Source organism: Nerophis ophidion, linkage group LG04 (assembly GCF_033978795.1).
Source record: "Nerophis ophidion isolate RoL-2023_Sa linkage group LG04, RoL_Noph_v1.0, whole genome shotgun sequence".
In the NCBI taxonomy this organism is placed as follows: domain Eukaryota; kingdom Metazoa; phylum Chordata; class Actinopteri; order Syngnathiformes; family Syngnathidae; genus Nerophis; species Nerophis ophidion.
In genome coordinates, this window is record NC_084614.1 from 53,208,338 (window position 1) to 53,224,317 (window position 15,980).

General features: G+C 40.4%; 1 protein-coding gene and 1 pseudogene across 1 annotated transcript; both read right to left on the reverse strand.

Annotated features, from left to right (window-relative positions):
• Window positions 1–2,372: 2,372 nt before the first annotated feature.
• Window positions 2,373–6,591, reverse strand: si:ch1073-224n8.1 (zinc finger protein 184). Its single transcript, XM_061898320.1, has 2 exons — window positions 5,590–6,591; window positions 2,373–5,518 (listed from the first exon to the last, which is right to left on the reverse strand). Exons 1-2 carry the CDS (start codon window positions 6,230–6,232, stop codon window positions 4,569–4,571), a joined length of 1,593 nt encoding a protein of 530 aa, XP_061754304.1. The 5' UTR covers window positions 6,233–6,591; the 3' UTR covers window positions 2,373–4,568.
• Window positions 6,592–7,582: 991 nt separating this feature from the next.
• Window positions 7,583–11,928, reverse strand: LOC133551541 (uncharacterized; annotated as a pseudogene).
• Window positions 11,929–15,980: the final 4,052 nt, after the last annotated feature.

The window sequence follows — 15,980 nt, forward strand, 5'->3', positions numbered from 1 at the left end:
GCAATGGATGTCGAGCGGGTCTAACATGATACTGTGAAAGTTCAATCCATAGTGGATCCAACACAGCAGCGAGGGTCCCGCTGATGATATGTAATGTAAATCAAATTAATGCATTCCTGACACCCAAAACTATTAACACAAAACACATTTTATCCCAAATAAAGTGTGCCATGCGGAAAACATTGCAGAATGCATATGACTTACAGCTAAAATTGGTAAATAAACATTTCGCATCACTTTTAGCTTTATTGAAACTCTTGTTGGTGAAGAAAGAGGAGAAACAGACGATCACCTCACCACCTTCTACATTGCTACAGGTTCTTTTTTTTCCACCTTTTTTTATCAAAGTGCTGTTACTCGCAACTTTCTTTGGCCCCGTGGTGGATTATTTTTATTTTTTTGCAGCCGTACTCAATAAAGAGGCACGGAGGCTTATGGTGTGACTGTGTTAGCTAACAATAAAAGTCAAGCAGTGATGATGTCATAGAAGGGTGACGGAGCTGGGGGAAAATGATTGCAGGCATGTTGTGTAATAATGAAATAGTGTGTTTAATGACGTAAGATCATGTCATCAAACCAGTGGAATTTCATTGTTTGGGCTCTCCCTTCCGTGGGATGACACACATGTCCAAACTAACACAAGTGGGTTAGTTTGTTACTCGCAATATTTGGCCGTGTGATAACCGAGACGATATTTGAAAACATTTTCATTGAAAACCGAGGCATCGCTGTAAGTCAAAAAAAGTGACTGTATTCCTCACATTTCAGCAACCATGTTTATTACATCTCATCTTAACCCAGCTTTTCAAGGCACAGTATTAAACTCGGATATACTTAAGAGTAGTCAGTGTGGAGCTTGTACAGCAGTATGGGTGTATGACTGTCCATTGAAAAGGAATCAACAGTAACACACCCATATTGTTGTCTAAATAGCTTGCGACAAAAGTGAGTACCAAGATGATTGCGTCTTGTCTACAGTCAAGCATGGTGGTTGTAAAGTCATAGTTTGGCCTGCATGAGTGCTACTTAGCCGCAAACATCAATTCCAGCATGGACAATGATGAAAAGAGCCGGTGTTTTGGCGACGAGTGCTTCCCATTGAAATTCATGCTCCCCCTGTATATGCGCATACACAGGGGGAGCAAGAATTCCAAAGGGAAGCACTTTCATACGCATGCGCATGTATGGGGAGCATGCATTCCATTGGGGAGCACTCGTTGTCAGAACATCGGATACACATTCTTTGGTAAACTGAGCAGCATGGTAATTTTCCAACATGTAAAGGAACCAAAAAAAAAACACTTTATGAAAGGAAAAACCTGTGCAACTCATTTGAATTCCATGCCCAAAAGGATTAAGGCAGTGCTGGATAACAATGGTGCTCACATTGAATATAGGACAATTAGAAAATAAACGCAGAAGGTTCTCCTGGATGCCTCTCTGGTAAGGTTTTTTGGGCATGTCCAGCCGGAAGGAGGCCTCGGGACAGACCTGGGACACGCTGCAGGGACTATGTCTCACAGCTGGCCTGGGAACACCCTGGGTGGTACTCGAGGAGGTGCCCAGGGACAGGGACATTCAGGCATCTCTGCTTTGACTGCTGCCCCCGCAACCCCGACTTGGATAAGCGGCGGCAAAATGGATGGATGAATGGGAAATGCAATGGCTGAGTGTTGAGTTATTCTCAGAGAGCAGTCATTTTTACTGCTACACAAGCTGCACACTGACTACTTTAAGTTCTATACATGTTTTAATTCTACACTATTGTCCCTTGAGAAGATATGATGGTTGCAGACCAGCAAGAACTCCAGTAGAACTTTTTAGAAGTGTTTAAATGATAATATAGACTCTACTACAGAACAGTACAGTATGTATTTTGTGCTGAACTTGCAATCACACCAAAGAACACATCAGCTGTTCTTACTTCGGTGTTATTTGGGATCTGTGTGTGTGTGTATATATGCACACAGATCGCGACCATCTGTATGGCACAGCAGTTGTGATGCAACAGGGTCACATCAATACAACACAAACCTCAAAGTAGCAGCAGGTTAGAGCAGGCATCACTTGTGTCCAACGCAAGCGTCATTAGATCCAACAGGTGGCACTGTGGTGCAAAACAAGTGTTACATTCAGAGTAGTGCTTTGATTGTGAAAATAATACGTGTTAATCAACTTGCCTGCTGTTTGCTTTAGAGCTGCTTCGGGCGTAGTCTGTACTGTACCTACCAACTCTCCATGTCCTTTCATTGTTACATGAGGCATCTGATCCAGGTTGTAAAGGAGATCCTCGGATAATTTTAGAGTATACTAAGCTTGGGGCCTCTTAATTCCACATGGCAACAAGTTTTCTTTCCAATAAAGGTCAAGTATGAATAAGGCCTTTTAATTTAGAAACATTTACAGTCGACTTAATGCACATGTTGGGAGGGGGTAGGGATACACTACATTTTGAGCACAGAAGCATAGAAAGGTAATTTCACAATAAACACAGACTTCTAGTTTTTTTTTTTTGCCTAAAGCTTCATTCAAATGCCTTATTTACGATCATACAAGGTAGAAGTACAGTATAATCAGGGGAGAACTCTACCTTGACAGGCCATTCTGTGGCTTTACAACAACATAATTTACATTTGGAGTATATTTTTGATAGCAGTAGCTCATTAGAGCACAATTAAGCATACAGGAAAAAAGACACACATTATTTTTTTCAGAGACTATATGGAGTATTTGGGAAAAAGTTAAGTGTATACTTAAACTATGAGTTAGTGTATTTATATTTTCAATACTATGAACAACAAATGCAATGTCATTAGACAGAATGAAATAATGACAGTCATATTTACAAACATATAAGAGCATCAAAATACACTTGGTGGCATTTTCCTTTGTTGGTCAATTTGATCATTACTAGCTTTATGAAGCCTCATTTTTGTACTGGATCATTTTAGCTTTTAGGCAGTTTCAATGGGTTGGTAGAAACAACAAAAAAGTAAAACTTGAAAGTGAAACTTGTCAGGAAATAGATGGACTAAGGACTTCATCAATTACAAAAAAATCCATACTAGAGAGCTAAACCGTTATTAAAATTATAAAAGTTCTGTGAAAACTCATGCAGTGAACACAAGTGCATAGCCATAACAACTTGGAATGTGAGTTTGCATTTCAAGGGAAATATGATACAAAAGTTTGTGTTGTGTGTATTTAGCCTCTAATTATGGTATTTGTTAGTGATGAATAAGTGACACTTGTGTGAGTGTGTGGCACACTTACTGGCCGTATTGACACTGCACTGACACTAGCTGACTGTTTCATAAAGGCGCCATCTGTTGGATTAAAAAAGTCACTACATATGACCCGCAAACAGAATGAGTAGTTGGTAAATAGAATTCCATCCATCCATTTGTACCCCTTATCCCTCTCAGGGTCACCCCATCGCAGGGCCAACACAGATAGACGGACAACCAATTACACACTCATGCCAGGTGCATTTCTTTGGAGGTGGGAGGAAGCCGGAGTACCCGGAGAGAAGTCACGCAGTCACTGGGGGAACATGCAAACTCCACACGGTTTGTTTAATGAAAAGGTGTGCAAAAACGAATATGAAACGTGTACCTCTAGTGAATGAGCCAAATAGTTAACAGTGAAGTGAATTACATTTATATAGTATTTTTTCTCTAGAGACTCAAAGTGCTTTACATAGTGGAAGCCATTATCTACAACTTAACTAGTGTGAGTGGCATTGGGAGCAGATGGGTAAAGTGTCTTGCCAAAGGACACATCCACACTGACTTGGATGGCAGAAGCGGGAATCGAACCTGCAACCACCAAGTTGCTGACACGGCCGGTATATCAACCCAGCCACACCGCCTCCCACAGAAACAGAGATTCACCTTATTTGGTGCTTTAAGATCAAAATTATTCAACGCTTTGTAATTTCTCCCTTTTCTTAGTTTCATTTCGATTGATTATGGTGACAAATACCCATCAAACGCGTTATGATTGTAATAAAGAATAGCAAAACATTTCAGGGATTCCAGGTAACTACAGTATTGATCAAATTAAACAGTCAAGGCACTTTCAGAATTGTCAATGTTCTCAACTTTTTAGTCAACATTGTTAAAAAGCTGACCAACTTCTAACACGTGTTTTCTACAACGGTGGCAGGAAGTTAAAAGTGTCTAAGAATGTTAAGCAGGAAAATACCTCAACAGAAAAAAAAAAAATGACAATACAAAATTAGGTACTTAAAAAAAAACATTTTTTGTACCAATTTGCTGACTTTCCAAGACAAAATTGCCCTTTTCTCTGATTCACTGATATTAATATTATGCCTCGTCCTTAATGACTTTCTTCAGTCTTCTTATTGGCTAGTATAGCATCGCTGTGCCTGGGCCAGCAAATTTCTATTAATATTTTTTCTCATTTGTTAGTGCTTTTTAAAATAGATCCTAGCATTCTGACAGCCAAAATGAAGCTGTCAATCCAACAATAAGCATTTCTCATTTAAACACAGATGATTGGGACACACCACTGCAAATTTCTCCCATAATCCAGTGTTTACCTTTCTAGACACAGTCAACAACTGAGTTGTCTTCCTCCTCCGGCACCCACTCACCAAACCTCATCTGGGGTGAAGGAGCTGCCGGATGCAGGTTGTTAATGTCATCAATTGTATCCCGTTCTTCGCTGGCTGTGACCGGCAAGTGTCCGCCCTCTCCGCGGTGTGTCCTTATGTGCTTGCGCAGCGCGGCGGGCTCCTTGAAGGCGCGGTTGCAGAAGGGGCAGCAGCACGGCCTCTCGCCTGTGTGGATGAGCTGGTGGTGCTTGAGGTGCTGCAAGCGGCTCAGACGTTTCCCGCATATGGAGCAGACGTAAGGTTTCTCTCCGGTGTGCGTGCGCCTGTGCTTGCGCAGACCGTCCAAGTGGCGGAAGCAGTTGCCGCACTCTGAGCACGAGTACGGTTTCTCCCCAGTGTGTATACGCAGGTGAGTCTTGAGGGCGCCAGACTCGCGGAATCGGCGGCCACAGACGCTGCAAGGGTAGGGCTTCTCTCCCGTGTGGATGCGGATGTGCTTCTTCAGGCTGGATATCAGACGGAATGTCTTCCCACATTCTAAGCAATGATGTGGACGATCGCTAGCGGGATCAACTGCAGTGTCCACACTAGAGGGTCCGGCAGAGTTTCCAGGTCTCCCCTGAGAAACACTGTCACCTCTGTTGGGTCCAGAAGTCCTCGCCAGTGGCTTTTGTCCATCCAACACACCCTGCTGCATGACGCTGGTGCATTCTCGAATGGGCCTTTGATGACGCATGGAGTGAGAGAAGGAATGCTGGGATGGTCCCTCCTCTCCAACTTGAATGAAGCTCACGGTGTGAGACGACTGCTCTCCATCGCCCACTCTGTTGTCATTCTGCAGGTCCTTCCTGTTGGTCTGACTGGAGCTTGAAACTGGTCCCTGCTCGACTTTTATTTCAAAGCTGGTACTCTCCTCCGGTCCCTGAGGCTGCCTGTCATCTAAAGCAGACACGTCATGAAGAACAAGAGTTTTGAAGACACAAATGAACAATTTTGTACAGCGCATTTACCTGGTGTGTTAGTGTCGGTGCACATGTCTGTTGTAAAAGAGCCCAGAACATGGTTGGTGACAGAACCATCTGGTTGAATAGACAGCTGGCATATTTTGTATTCATCCCTAGGCTCAAACCCATGAAGTGCCTCGTCCACAGAACCACTTAGACCCAGGTCAACACCGGCTCCATTCACATTACGAGGGTTTTGATGGTCTCGGTCGAGCGATGCTACAAAAACTGACTGACCGATGTTCGGAGTGCCGGTGTATGAGATCTGTAGCTGGTCGATCAGCTTCTGAGCGCTGCAGAGACACTCCTGTAAAGTCTTTAACTCCCTTTCGGACACCTCCAGGCGCAGTTTGAGTCTCTCGTTCTCTTGTTCTTTGTGCAACAACTCTTGATGGGTCTCGTTGAGCACTAGCACCACTTCACCCAGGAGAGTATCAACAGCAGTCGACATGGCAGTTTGAATGGTGGGGGCGAGGCGGGATTTAAGCGATGTGATACTCATGCTGACATACTCAGCCTTGTCTGGCTTGCGATCGTAGCAGGATTCTGGTCCAGTCCTGTCAGGAATAGGGTTCATACTCTGCTTGCGGTTTCCACTAGTTAAATTCATGCTGCTGGAGTAGCTTAAGCTTGTCCGCCTGGTAGTCATAGCTGAACTTTAGTTGGTTTGTTTAGAGCAGCTCTGTTAACACGACCACTAAAACAGGCATCAGAATAGTGAAGGTGAGAGTCGGGTTAACAACACTTACGTTTGTTCCATTGGCTTGACGTCAATGACAAAAACAACAGTGTCCGCACGCTACGCTAGCATTAGCAACAGACACTCTTCGTTCCTTCCTCAAAACCCAGTTTACGTCAAATAATTATATAGTAGAGAGTAAAATTACCCGGGACAATATCATCGTATCCATAAAAGATGTAAACATTGCTCTATATATTCGTCTCCCATTTTAAATCTCGCACAGCGATACTGTTTACTGAGGCCCGTCGCAGAAACGTGACGTCACATTTTATCTGAACTCTGATTGGACAAGAGCTTCATCTGTTGAAAGTTTTAAAAAATATGGAGTTCACTTTCCTAATAAATAAATACACTTTAGGGGCAATGGTGCAAATAAAACAACACATTTAGAATAAAAGAGAAAAATTGATCGTTGATTACACAAATTAATTTACTTCAGTTCATCTTTCTGAAAGCTGAAATTGTGATTTAAAAAAACAAAAACAAAAAAACAAAAAAACAAAAAAAAAAACTAAGATTGAGTTAGTGTAAGGCTAATTATTTATAATTATAAATTATATTTTTTATCAGTAAAATTGAATACGATACAATTTAAGAAGCATTGGCATCATAATAAAATCACAAATGCTCTCAAATTAGCATTCAACGTCTAAAATAAAATAGAATAGAATAGAAGAGAATGGACTTTATTGTCATTGCATACAACGAGATTAAAGACTCCAATTTAAGGTTCGGTAGTGGGAACAAATATGGGGTGAAATAAATAACACAAGAGGTAATAAAGGAAAAAAGTAATAACTGAAATAAACAGACTACTATCCAATAAAAATAACAAGCAATCCTGTACAATATACAAAACACTATAGAAATACAAAATACTGTACAATATACAGAACAAGACAAAAGTACCGAAGTAATAAATAACAATCAGTGTCGGACGTATTGCACTCGAAGGGTAGTATTGCACAGTAGGGTATTAGGGCATGATATTGTACAGGGGTGAATTATTATTATTATAGGTTAGAGTTCAACATGGTGACAGGTTTGGGAAAGAAGCTATCTCTGAGCCTGTTTGTTCTGACTCTGATGCACCTGTAGCGCCTGCCTGATGGTAGCAATTCGAACAGGTGGAAGCCAGGGTGTGTGCTGCCCTTGGTCATGTTTTTTGCTCTGTTCATCAAATCATCCCCTGGGGGGGTGGGGGGGTGGGGGGGGGGGGGGGATCCCACATATGTGGTCCTTTCCAAGGTTCTCATAGTCATCATTGTCACCAACGTCCCACTGGGTGTGAGTTTTCCTTGTCCTTATGTGGGCCTACCGAGGATGTCAGGGAATATAGATTATTGTGTTGTGGTTTGTGCAGCACTTTGAGACACTAGTGATTTAGGGCTATATAAATGAACATTGATTGATTGATACATCTCTAAGGTTTATATTTACCATGAAACCGTTGATCTCGCAGTCTAAAGATGTTGTTAGTAAGTATTCCCATGGCGTGGCGTCCAATAATGTCACACAGCAATTAATCGCCAAAATGTACCAAAATTGTACTCAGACTCAAAAACAGACGGAACAAAACATTTATTTGAATGAATGGTGTGTTGTTCACAAATAATGGCGCTAGAGGGTGCTGTTGATTGCTCAGAAAGTACAATCCTAAAACGAGGTGTTGTTTTATTAACGCCCCTCAATGTGACAGTTTGATGATTTATTTTAATTAGTTTTTAATGTATTTAATTTAAAAGTATCTTTGGTAAACTGGTAAGTTCATACACATTTACTTTACTTAATATACAAATAATAAATGTTTGCTCCTACGTGCTACTGACTGCATATTACCTCTAGCGTGTGACGAGAAACATCACATCACTAGCTAAAAAAATAATATAAAAAAAAATCATGCAATCTGTTAATGTTATGTGCATGATAATGAACTTGCTGGTAGTTGAGAACACTTAATTGGCACATTTTATGCAATGTCCTTTGCAGTGTAAAATGGTGGCAAATACCAAATACTTTCTATTAATTTCAATTAAAGGGAAACCAAGAGAAATTATTCACAATGTAAAACAATTTAAATCTTTTTTTGATCTTTTGAAAGGCATTTTTTTCTAGTTATTTAATGTGGGGAAAAATGTGTTCAGTGTTACAGTAAACCCTTGTTTATCGTTAATTGGTTCTGAGCCTGACCATGTTGAATGAATTTTCGCAAAATAGGAATAATTAACAATAAATCCATTATTTTCATAGCTGGAGCATAAAAAACGGTTTAAGACCTTCCAAATACGTTTTTTTAAAGACATTAAATAATATTCACATAGTAGCAACTTACTTACAGCCATTTCTCAACTGTGAGCATACCTTTAGGCCACGAACAAGAGCTTTCTAGTAATCCCAGTCCTCATGGGCCAACTTCTCCAGCTGCCACCATGTGACCAGACATTTACACATCTGTATCCAGGTCCCTGCACAAGCTGTTCCTTTGCCTGCCCCTCCTCCTTTTACTTTGTGGATTCCAAAAAAGGGTGTGTTTTTCTGTGTTGGATGCAGGCTTGCGAAAGGCATGGCCAAACCAATTTCAGCGTCTTCTGAGGATTTCGTCCTCCACAGGCTGCTGTTTTGTTCGCTGCCACAGCTCTAAATTAGTGATTGTATTCGGCCCGTGTACTATTAGGATTCATCCGAGACAGGTGTTGATTAAGAACTGAATTTGTTCACCGTTGTTCTCCAGGTTTTTGCACCGTAAAAGTACAATCTTTACCATGGAGTTAAAGATCCAGATCTTTGTGTTCTAAGGCAGCTCAGAGGATCCCGACATTCTTCAGCTAGTGGAAAGCTAACATACTAACTTTTACATCAGCACCTATAGCCTAGACAGATGGGGGTCATGCTATTATCGTTTACTTTGAGGATCTGGCTCTTCCCGTTGTGAGTAAAAAGGCCAAGGCGTGCTGACTGAGTTGCGAATATAGATGTCTTCTCCTGAATTTGTTGCCGTGTGTGGGAAAGAAGTTTCTGTTCATCAGCAAAGTCAAGGTCATCCAATTGTGTTCAAGGTGTCCATTGGATACCATTTCTCTTCTGGGCAGTTGATGTCTTCATTACCCAATCTTTTGCCAACAGAAAAAGGAACGGTGACCGCAAGCATCCTTGCCTCACTCTTGTTGCAGTTGGAAGATTTTAGTAAGATGCTGGCCATGAACCACTCTGCAGGTCATTCATTCATAGGAGTTCCTGATTATACTAGTAATTTTTGCTGTTACCTCATAGTGTTTTAGCAGTGTCCAATGTTCTGCCTATGCACACTGTCATATGACTCTTCATAGTCAATAAAATTCATGTATCGGTGACTTCCACTCTTAGGACTGTTCTAAAATAATCTGGAGGGTTGTTGTCTGGTCCGTGCATGATGTTTTCTTCCTGAAGCCAGTTTTCTGATCTCGGAGATGTGGGTCAACTGCATTTTTCATTCTGTTTAGGGGGACTCAAATGAATATCTTAGCTGGGGTTGACAGAAGATAGGCTCCATTCACCCCCGCGACCATGAGGGGGATAAGTGGTAGAAAATGGAAGGATGGATGGGATGATGAATGGATGGGTTGACAGAAGTGATTTCCCCCTGTGGTTCGAACAGGAACTTAGGTCACCCTTCTTTGGGAGTGTGCACCCTCCTTCCACTCTGATGGAATGTCCTCCTCCCCCCAGATGTTTTGGAATAGGGGATTGAGTATTTCCACTGTGGTCACTGCTTTCAAAGCTTCTGCAGAAATGATGTTTGGCCCTACTGACTTCCCGTTTGTCAATTTCTAGATTCGCCTAATACATTTCTTCCTTCGTTGGAACATCACAGACTATAAGATGGTCATTATCGGCTGCTTGGATAGGTTTGTTGGAGAATGTCTATGGCATGCCTGGAATATGTTTTCCATCTCTGTCCCTCACTGGCACGCTAAAGTTGTTTGAGTTTTTTTGTGTTTGTATACAGTTCCCTGTTGCCAGTGCCTCCATGATTTTTTTCTTATTAGCTCTTATTCACTTCTTACTATTCTATTTGCTTCTGAATTATTTTCTTGGGTTTTGGCTTTTCTAGCATGTGTGCTACTATTTTCTATTCCTGCCTTCTTCTTTTGCCTCTCAGGGATTCTTTCTAAGGTCCCTGCTGAGATCTATTCTTTTTGCCCCTGCTTCTTGTAACCTAGCACTTCCTGACATGTTGATGTTATTGCCTCTTAATGCTCTGCCACTTTTCATCCATGGTCTCCCCCCTCGTTCTGCTCTTGCAGAACCTGGACCTTTTTAAAAATTGTGGTTCAAAACTCGTGTATCCTTTCAGAGCAGTGATGGTGTACTTCTGGCCTTGGCTGATTTTCCCTGACCAGTTCTGCTTCAGCTTGAGCTTCATGCGGGCGCCCTGAAGATGGTGGTCTGATGCAACATCCGCTCCCTTTCTGATGCGTACATCTTCAAGAGAGCTTTTGAACTTTTTCCCCAATGCAGAAGTAGTGGTTAGGTTTTGCGTAATAAGGGCTAGTGTCACTGTATCCGTTTATGCTGGAAGAAGCTCCCGCCCAGGTTGGTAGTGGCACACAGCTTGGCAAACCTCTCCCAATTCTCATTTATTTCCCGATGTTTTCCCATTACTCCTGGTTTTTGCTGCTGATCTTGGCATTGAAGTCACCCATGGTGACGGTAATGTTACGTCTTGGGCATGCCTGGTTGATGGCCAGCAGTCTGTTGTAGAAATCATCTTTGATGTTTTCATCACTCACATTGGTCAGGGCACAGCCTTGGATGATATTCATGTTGTGTCTTAATGAAATTAAACAATGGATGTCCGCTAACTTTTTGCAACTCAACGCCAAAAAAACGGAAATGCTGATTATCGGTCCTGCTAGACACCGACCTCTATTTAATAATACAACTCTAACATTTGACAACCAAACAATTAAACAAGGCGACTCGGTAAAGAATCTGGGTGTTATCTTTGACCCAACTCTCTCCTTTGAGTCACACATTAAAAGCGTTACTAAAACGGCCTTCTTTCATCTCCGTAATATCGCTAAAATTCGCTCCATTCTGTCCACTAAAGACGCTGAGATCATTATCCATGCGTTTGTTACGTCTCGCCTCGACTACTGTAACGTATTATTTTCGGGTCTCCCCATGTCTAGCACTAAAAGATTACAGTTGGTACAAAATGCGGCTGCTAGACTTTTGACAAGAACAAGAAAGTTTGATCACATTACGCCTGTACTGGCTCACCTGCACTGGCTTCCTGTGCACTTAAGATGTGACTTTAAGGTTTTACTACTTACGTATAAAATACTACACGGTCTAGCTCCATCCTCTCTTGCCGATTGTATTGTACCATATGTCCCGGCAAGAAATTTGCGTTCAAAGGACTCCGGCTTATTAGTGATTCCCAAAGCCCAAAAAAGTCTGCGGGCTATAGAGCGTTTTCATTTCGGGCTCCGGTACTCTGGAATGCCCTCCCGGTAAAAGTTTGAGATGCCACCTCAGTAGAAGCATTTAAGTCTCACCTTAAAACTCATTTGTATACTCTAGCCTTTAAATAGACTCCCTTTTTAGACCAGTTGATCTGCCGTTTCTTTTCTTTTTCTCCTATGTCCCACTCTCCCTTGTGGAGGGGGTCCGGTCCGATCCAGTGGCCATGTACTGCTCGCCTGTGTATCGGCTGGGGACACATCTGCGCTGCTGATCCGCCTCCGCTTGGGATGTTTTCCTGCTGGCTCCGCTGTGAACGGGACTCTCGTTGCTGTGTTGGATCCGCTTTGGACTGGACTCTTGCGACTGTGTTGGATCCATTATGGATTTAACTTTCACAGTATCATGTTAGACCCGCTCGACATCCATTGCTTTCCTCCTCTCCAAGGTTCTCATAGTCATCATTGTCACCGACGTCCCACTGGGTGTGAGTTTTCCTTGCCCTAATGTGGGCCTACCGAGGATGTCGTAGTGGTTTGTGTTGTGGTTTGTGCAGCCCTTTGAGACACTAGTGATTTAGGGCTATATAACTAAACATTGATTGATTGATTGATTGATGTTGAACGTCTTGTTTGTTAAGCGAAACCAGTCAGAAAGAAACGGTTGGTTATGGGACTACCATCCAATGAGAGCTCTGTGTGCCATCTTTTTAACATCAAGGCCAATCCCTGGCTGTGGGTCGCATTTGCTGCCTTGTGGTTCGAGAACAGCACCATCGCCCAGGTGGCTATTGCTGACCAAAGCCTGTCCACCTAGACTCAATGATTTCCAAAAAGCTAGGTTCTAGCGCAGGAGTCACCAACGCGGTGCCCGCGGGCACCAGGTAGCCCGTAAGGACCAGATGAGTAGCCCGCTGGCCTGTTCTAAAAATAGCTCAAATAGCAGCACTTACCAGTGTGCTGCCTCTATGTTTTTAATTTTATTTATTTGCTAGCAAGCTGGTCTCGCTTTGCTCGACATTTTTAATTTTAAGAGAGACAAAACTCAAATAGAATTTGAAAATCCAAGAAAATATTTTAAAAACTTGGTCTTCACTTGTTTAAAAACATTCATTTATTTTTTTTTACTTTGCTTCTTATAACTTTCAGAAATACAATTTTAGAGAAAAAAATACAACCTTAAAAATTATTTTAGGATTTTTAAACACATACCTTTTTACATTTTAAATTCCTTCCTCTTCTTTCCTGACAATTTAAATCAATGTTCAAATGAAATAACTTTTTTTATTGTAAAGAATAATAAATACATTTTAATTTAATTCTTCATTTTAGCTTCTGTTTTTTCAACAAAGAATATATGTGAAATATTTCTTCAAACTTATTATTATTAAAATTCAAAAAAATTATTCTGGGAAATCTAGAAAATCTTTAGAATCAAATTTGAATCTTATTTCAAAGTCTTTTGAATTTCTTTAAAAAAATTTTGTTTTGGAAAATCTAGAAGAAATAATGATTTGTCTTTGTTAGAAATATAGCTTGGTCCAATTTGTTATATATTCTAACAAAGTGCAGATTGGATTTTAACCTATTTGAAACATGTCATTAAAATTATAAAATTAATCTTAATCAGGAAAAATTACTAATGATGTTGCATAAATAATTTTTTTAATTTTTTCAAAAAGATTCTAATTAGCTAGTATTTCACTTCTTTTTTTCGGGTGAATTTTAAAGAGTCGAAACTGAAGATAAACTATGTTTCAAAATTAAATTTTCATTTTTTTCCTGTTTTCTCCTCTTTTAAACCGTTCAATTGAGTGTTCCTGTCATCATTTATTCTCTACCAAAAATATTCCGTAAAAGGAAGAAAATGACGGAATGACAGACAGAAATACCCATTTTTGTGTGTGTATATATATATATATATATATATATACATATATATATTAAAGGTAAATTGAGCAAATTGGCTATTTCTGGCAATTTATTTAAGTGTGTATCAAACTGGTAGCCCTTCGCATTAATCAGTACCCAAGCAGTAGCTCTTAGTTTTAAAAAGGTTGGTGACCCCTGTTCTAGCATCTCATCTCGGCTGCCAATCAGCGGTTTTAATGATTTCAAACACGGTTCTGACATTCCATGTTCTGATGTTACTGGTGGTCCTGGTAGAGATGACGGTTGCCGGCATAGTCGTTTCAAAAGGGTTTTCACTACTAGTCGTCACATTTTTTCAAGCTGTGAGTTCAACCTCAACCAGGGCGTTAGTTACTTTGGAGTTCTTTGTATGTGAATATGTAACATTGTTCTTTTTCTGGGATAGGATTGTTGAATCCATACCAAACCCCCAACCTGGAGGGCCAGGTGCTGCTCTTCGTCTGACCTACACCCTGTGCAACCTGCTGGGGCCGAGCCCATTCCGGTGTAGCACACAGAGTCATAGAGACACCCAAGCTTCCACACCACTGCAAAGTATGAGTTTGAGTTTATTTCATAGATGCATGCATACAACATGATCCATACCAATTTCCAGTTTTTCTATTCAACCACGTAGCAACTCACTGAGGATAGTAGCACATACTACTGTAGTGTTGATATGTTGACTTAATTTAGCCATTTTTATGGCTGACAATGCTTAATTTAGGTAAACAATACAGAGATTATGTGTAAAAAAAGATACAAAGGAAAAACAATCTGCGATACAATGTAATGAGTGATGGCTGCACCTGCAGTTTACCAAAACAAACAAACTAATGTTTAATCACAGAATCAGAACCTTTTTTTGTGCCATTGTCAGTGAGGGTTCACACACAAAAATGTTTTTTCTTTAGGCGCAATGGTGCTACATGAAACATTAAATAGCAAAAATAAATCAAAATTAAATTAGATTAAAAAAATAAAGAGAACAAGATGAATAAAATACAAAATATGATAAAAAGTAATCTCTGTGTATCTACATGTACACGAATGAAATGGACAGTGAGTAGTAGATGAAGGTGGATTTAGTGCAAATGTGCAGTGTGCTAAGTTAAAACACTGAACTGAAAGGCAATGATTAGCTCTGTGAATCTTTGGGTGTCCCACGATTCGATTCAATATCGATTCTTGGGGTCACGATTCAATTTAAAATAAAAATAAAAAATTTCAATTCAACACGATTCTCGATTCAAAAACATTTTTTTTCCCGATTCAAAAGGATTCTCTATTCATTCATCCATCCATTTTCTACCGCTTATTCCCTTTTGGGGCCGCGGGGGGCGCTGGCGCCTATCTCAGCTACAATCGGGCGGAAGGCGGGGTACACCCTGGACATCGCAGGGCCTCTATTCAGTCAATACACAGGATTTCAGCAGGATTTACCCCAGTCTGCTGACAATGCAAGCAGAGTAGTAAATTTTTGTAAAAAGCTTTTACAATTGTAAAGGAAAATTTTATATCAACTGATTGCAATATTGTACATTTGTTTTAACTATTAAAAAAAACAAATATATGACTTATTTTATCTTTGTGAAAATATTGGACACAGTGTGTTGTCAAGCTTATGAGATGCGATGCAAGTGTAAGCAACTGTGACACTTTTGTTCTTTTTTAAAATTTTTATAAATGTCTAATGATAATGTCAATGAGGGATTTTTAATCACTGCTATGTTGAAATGATAACTAATATTGATACTGTTGATGATAATATTTTTGTTTCACTACTTCATTTTTTATTTGTTTACTTTTGGTTTGTTCTGTGCCGTGTTTGTGTCTTCTCTCAATTGCTCTGTTTATTGCAGTGTTGCTGGGTCAGGTTTGGTTTTGGAATTGGATTGCATTGTTATGGTATTGCTGTGTATTGTTTTGTTGGATTTCCGCCCGATTGAAGCTGAGATAGTGCGCCAACACCCCCCGCGACCCCAAAAGGGAATAAGCGGTAGAAAATGGATGGATGGATTAAAAAAAATAATAATAAATAAATAAATAAATCTATTTTTTTTTAAATGAGGATTGATTCTGAATCGCGATTCGAATTCAAATCGATTTTTCCCACACCCCTAGCAATAATGTATTTCTCTTGCGTTCACGCTGGTCACTATAAGCAGCCATTTTGTAGACAACAATTTACAAAGCGCAGGATGTCCTTGCCACAGTTGAACAGGTTTTATTCCTCTGACTGTTTTGCGTTTGAAATACAGATGATTGTTCTTCACAGAGGACAAACACACTTTTTTGTA

Bases quoted from the DNA above. Each gene is read 5' to 3' on its own strand.
- si:ch1073-224n8.1 (XM_061898320.1), bottom strand. From the start codon at position 6,232: ATGACTACCAGGCGGACAAGCTTAAGCTACTCCAGCAGCATGAATTTA. The intron at 5,519-5,589 runs GTAAATGCGCTG...TGTCTGCTTTAG, and splicing joins CACCGACACTAACACACCAG to ATGACAGGCAGCCTCAGGGA.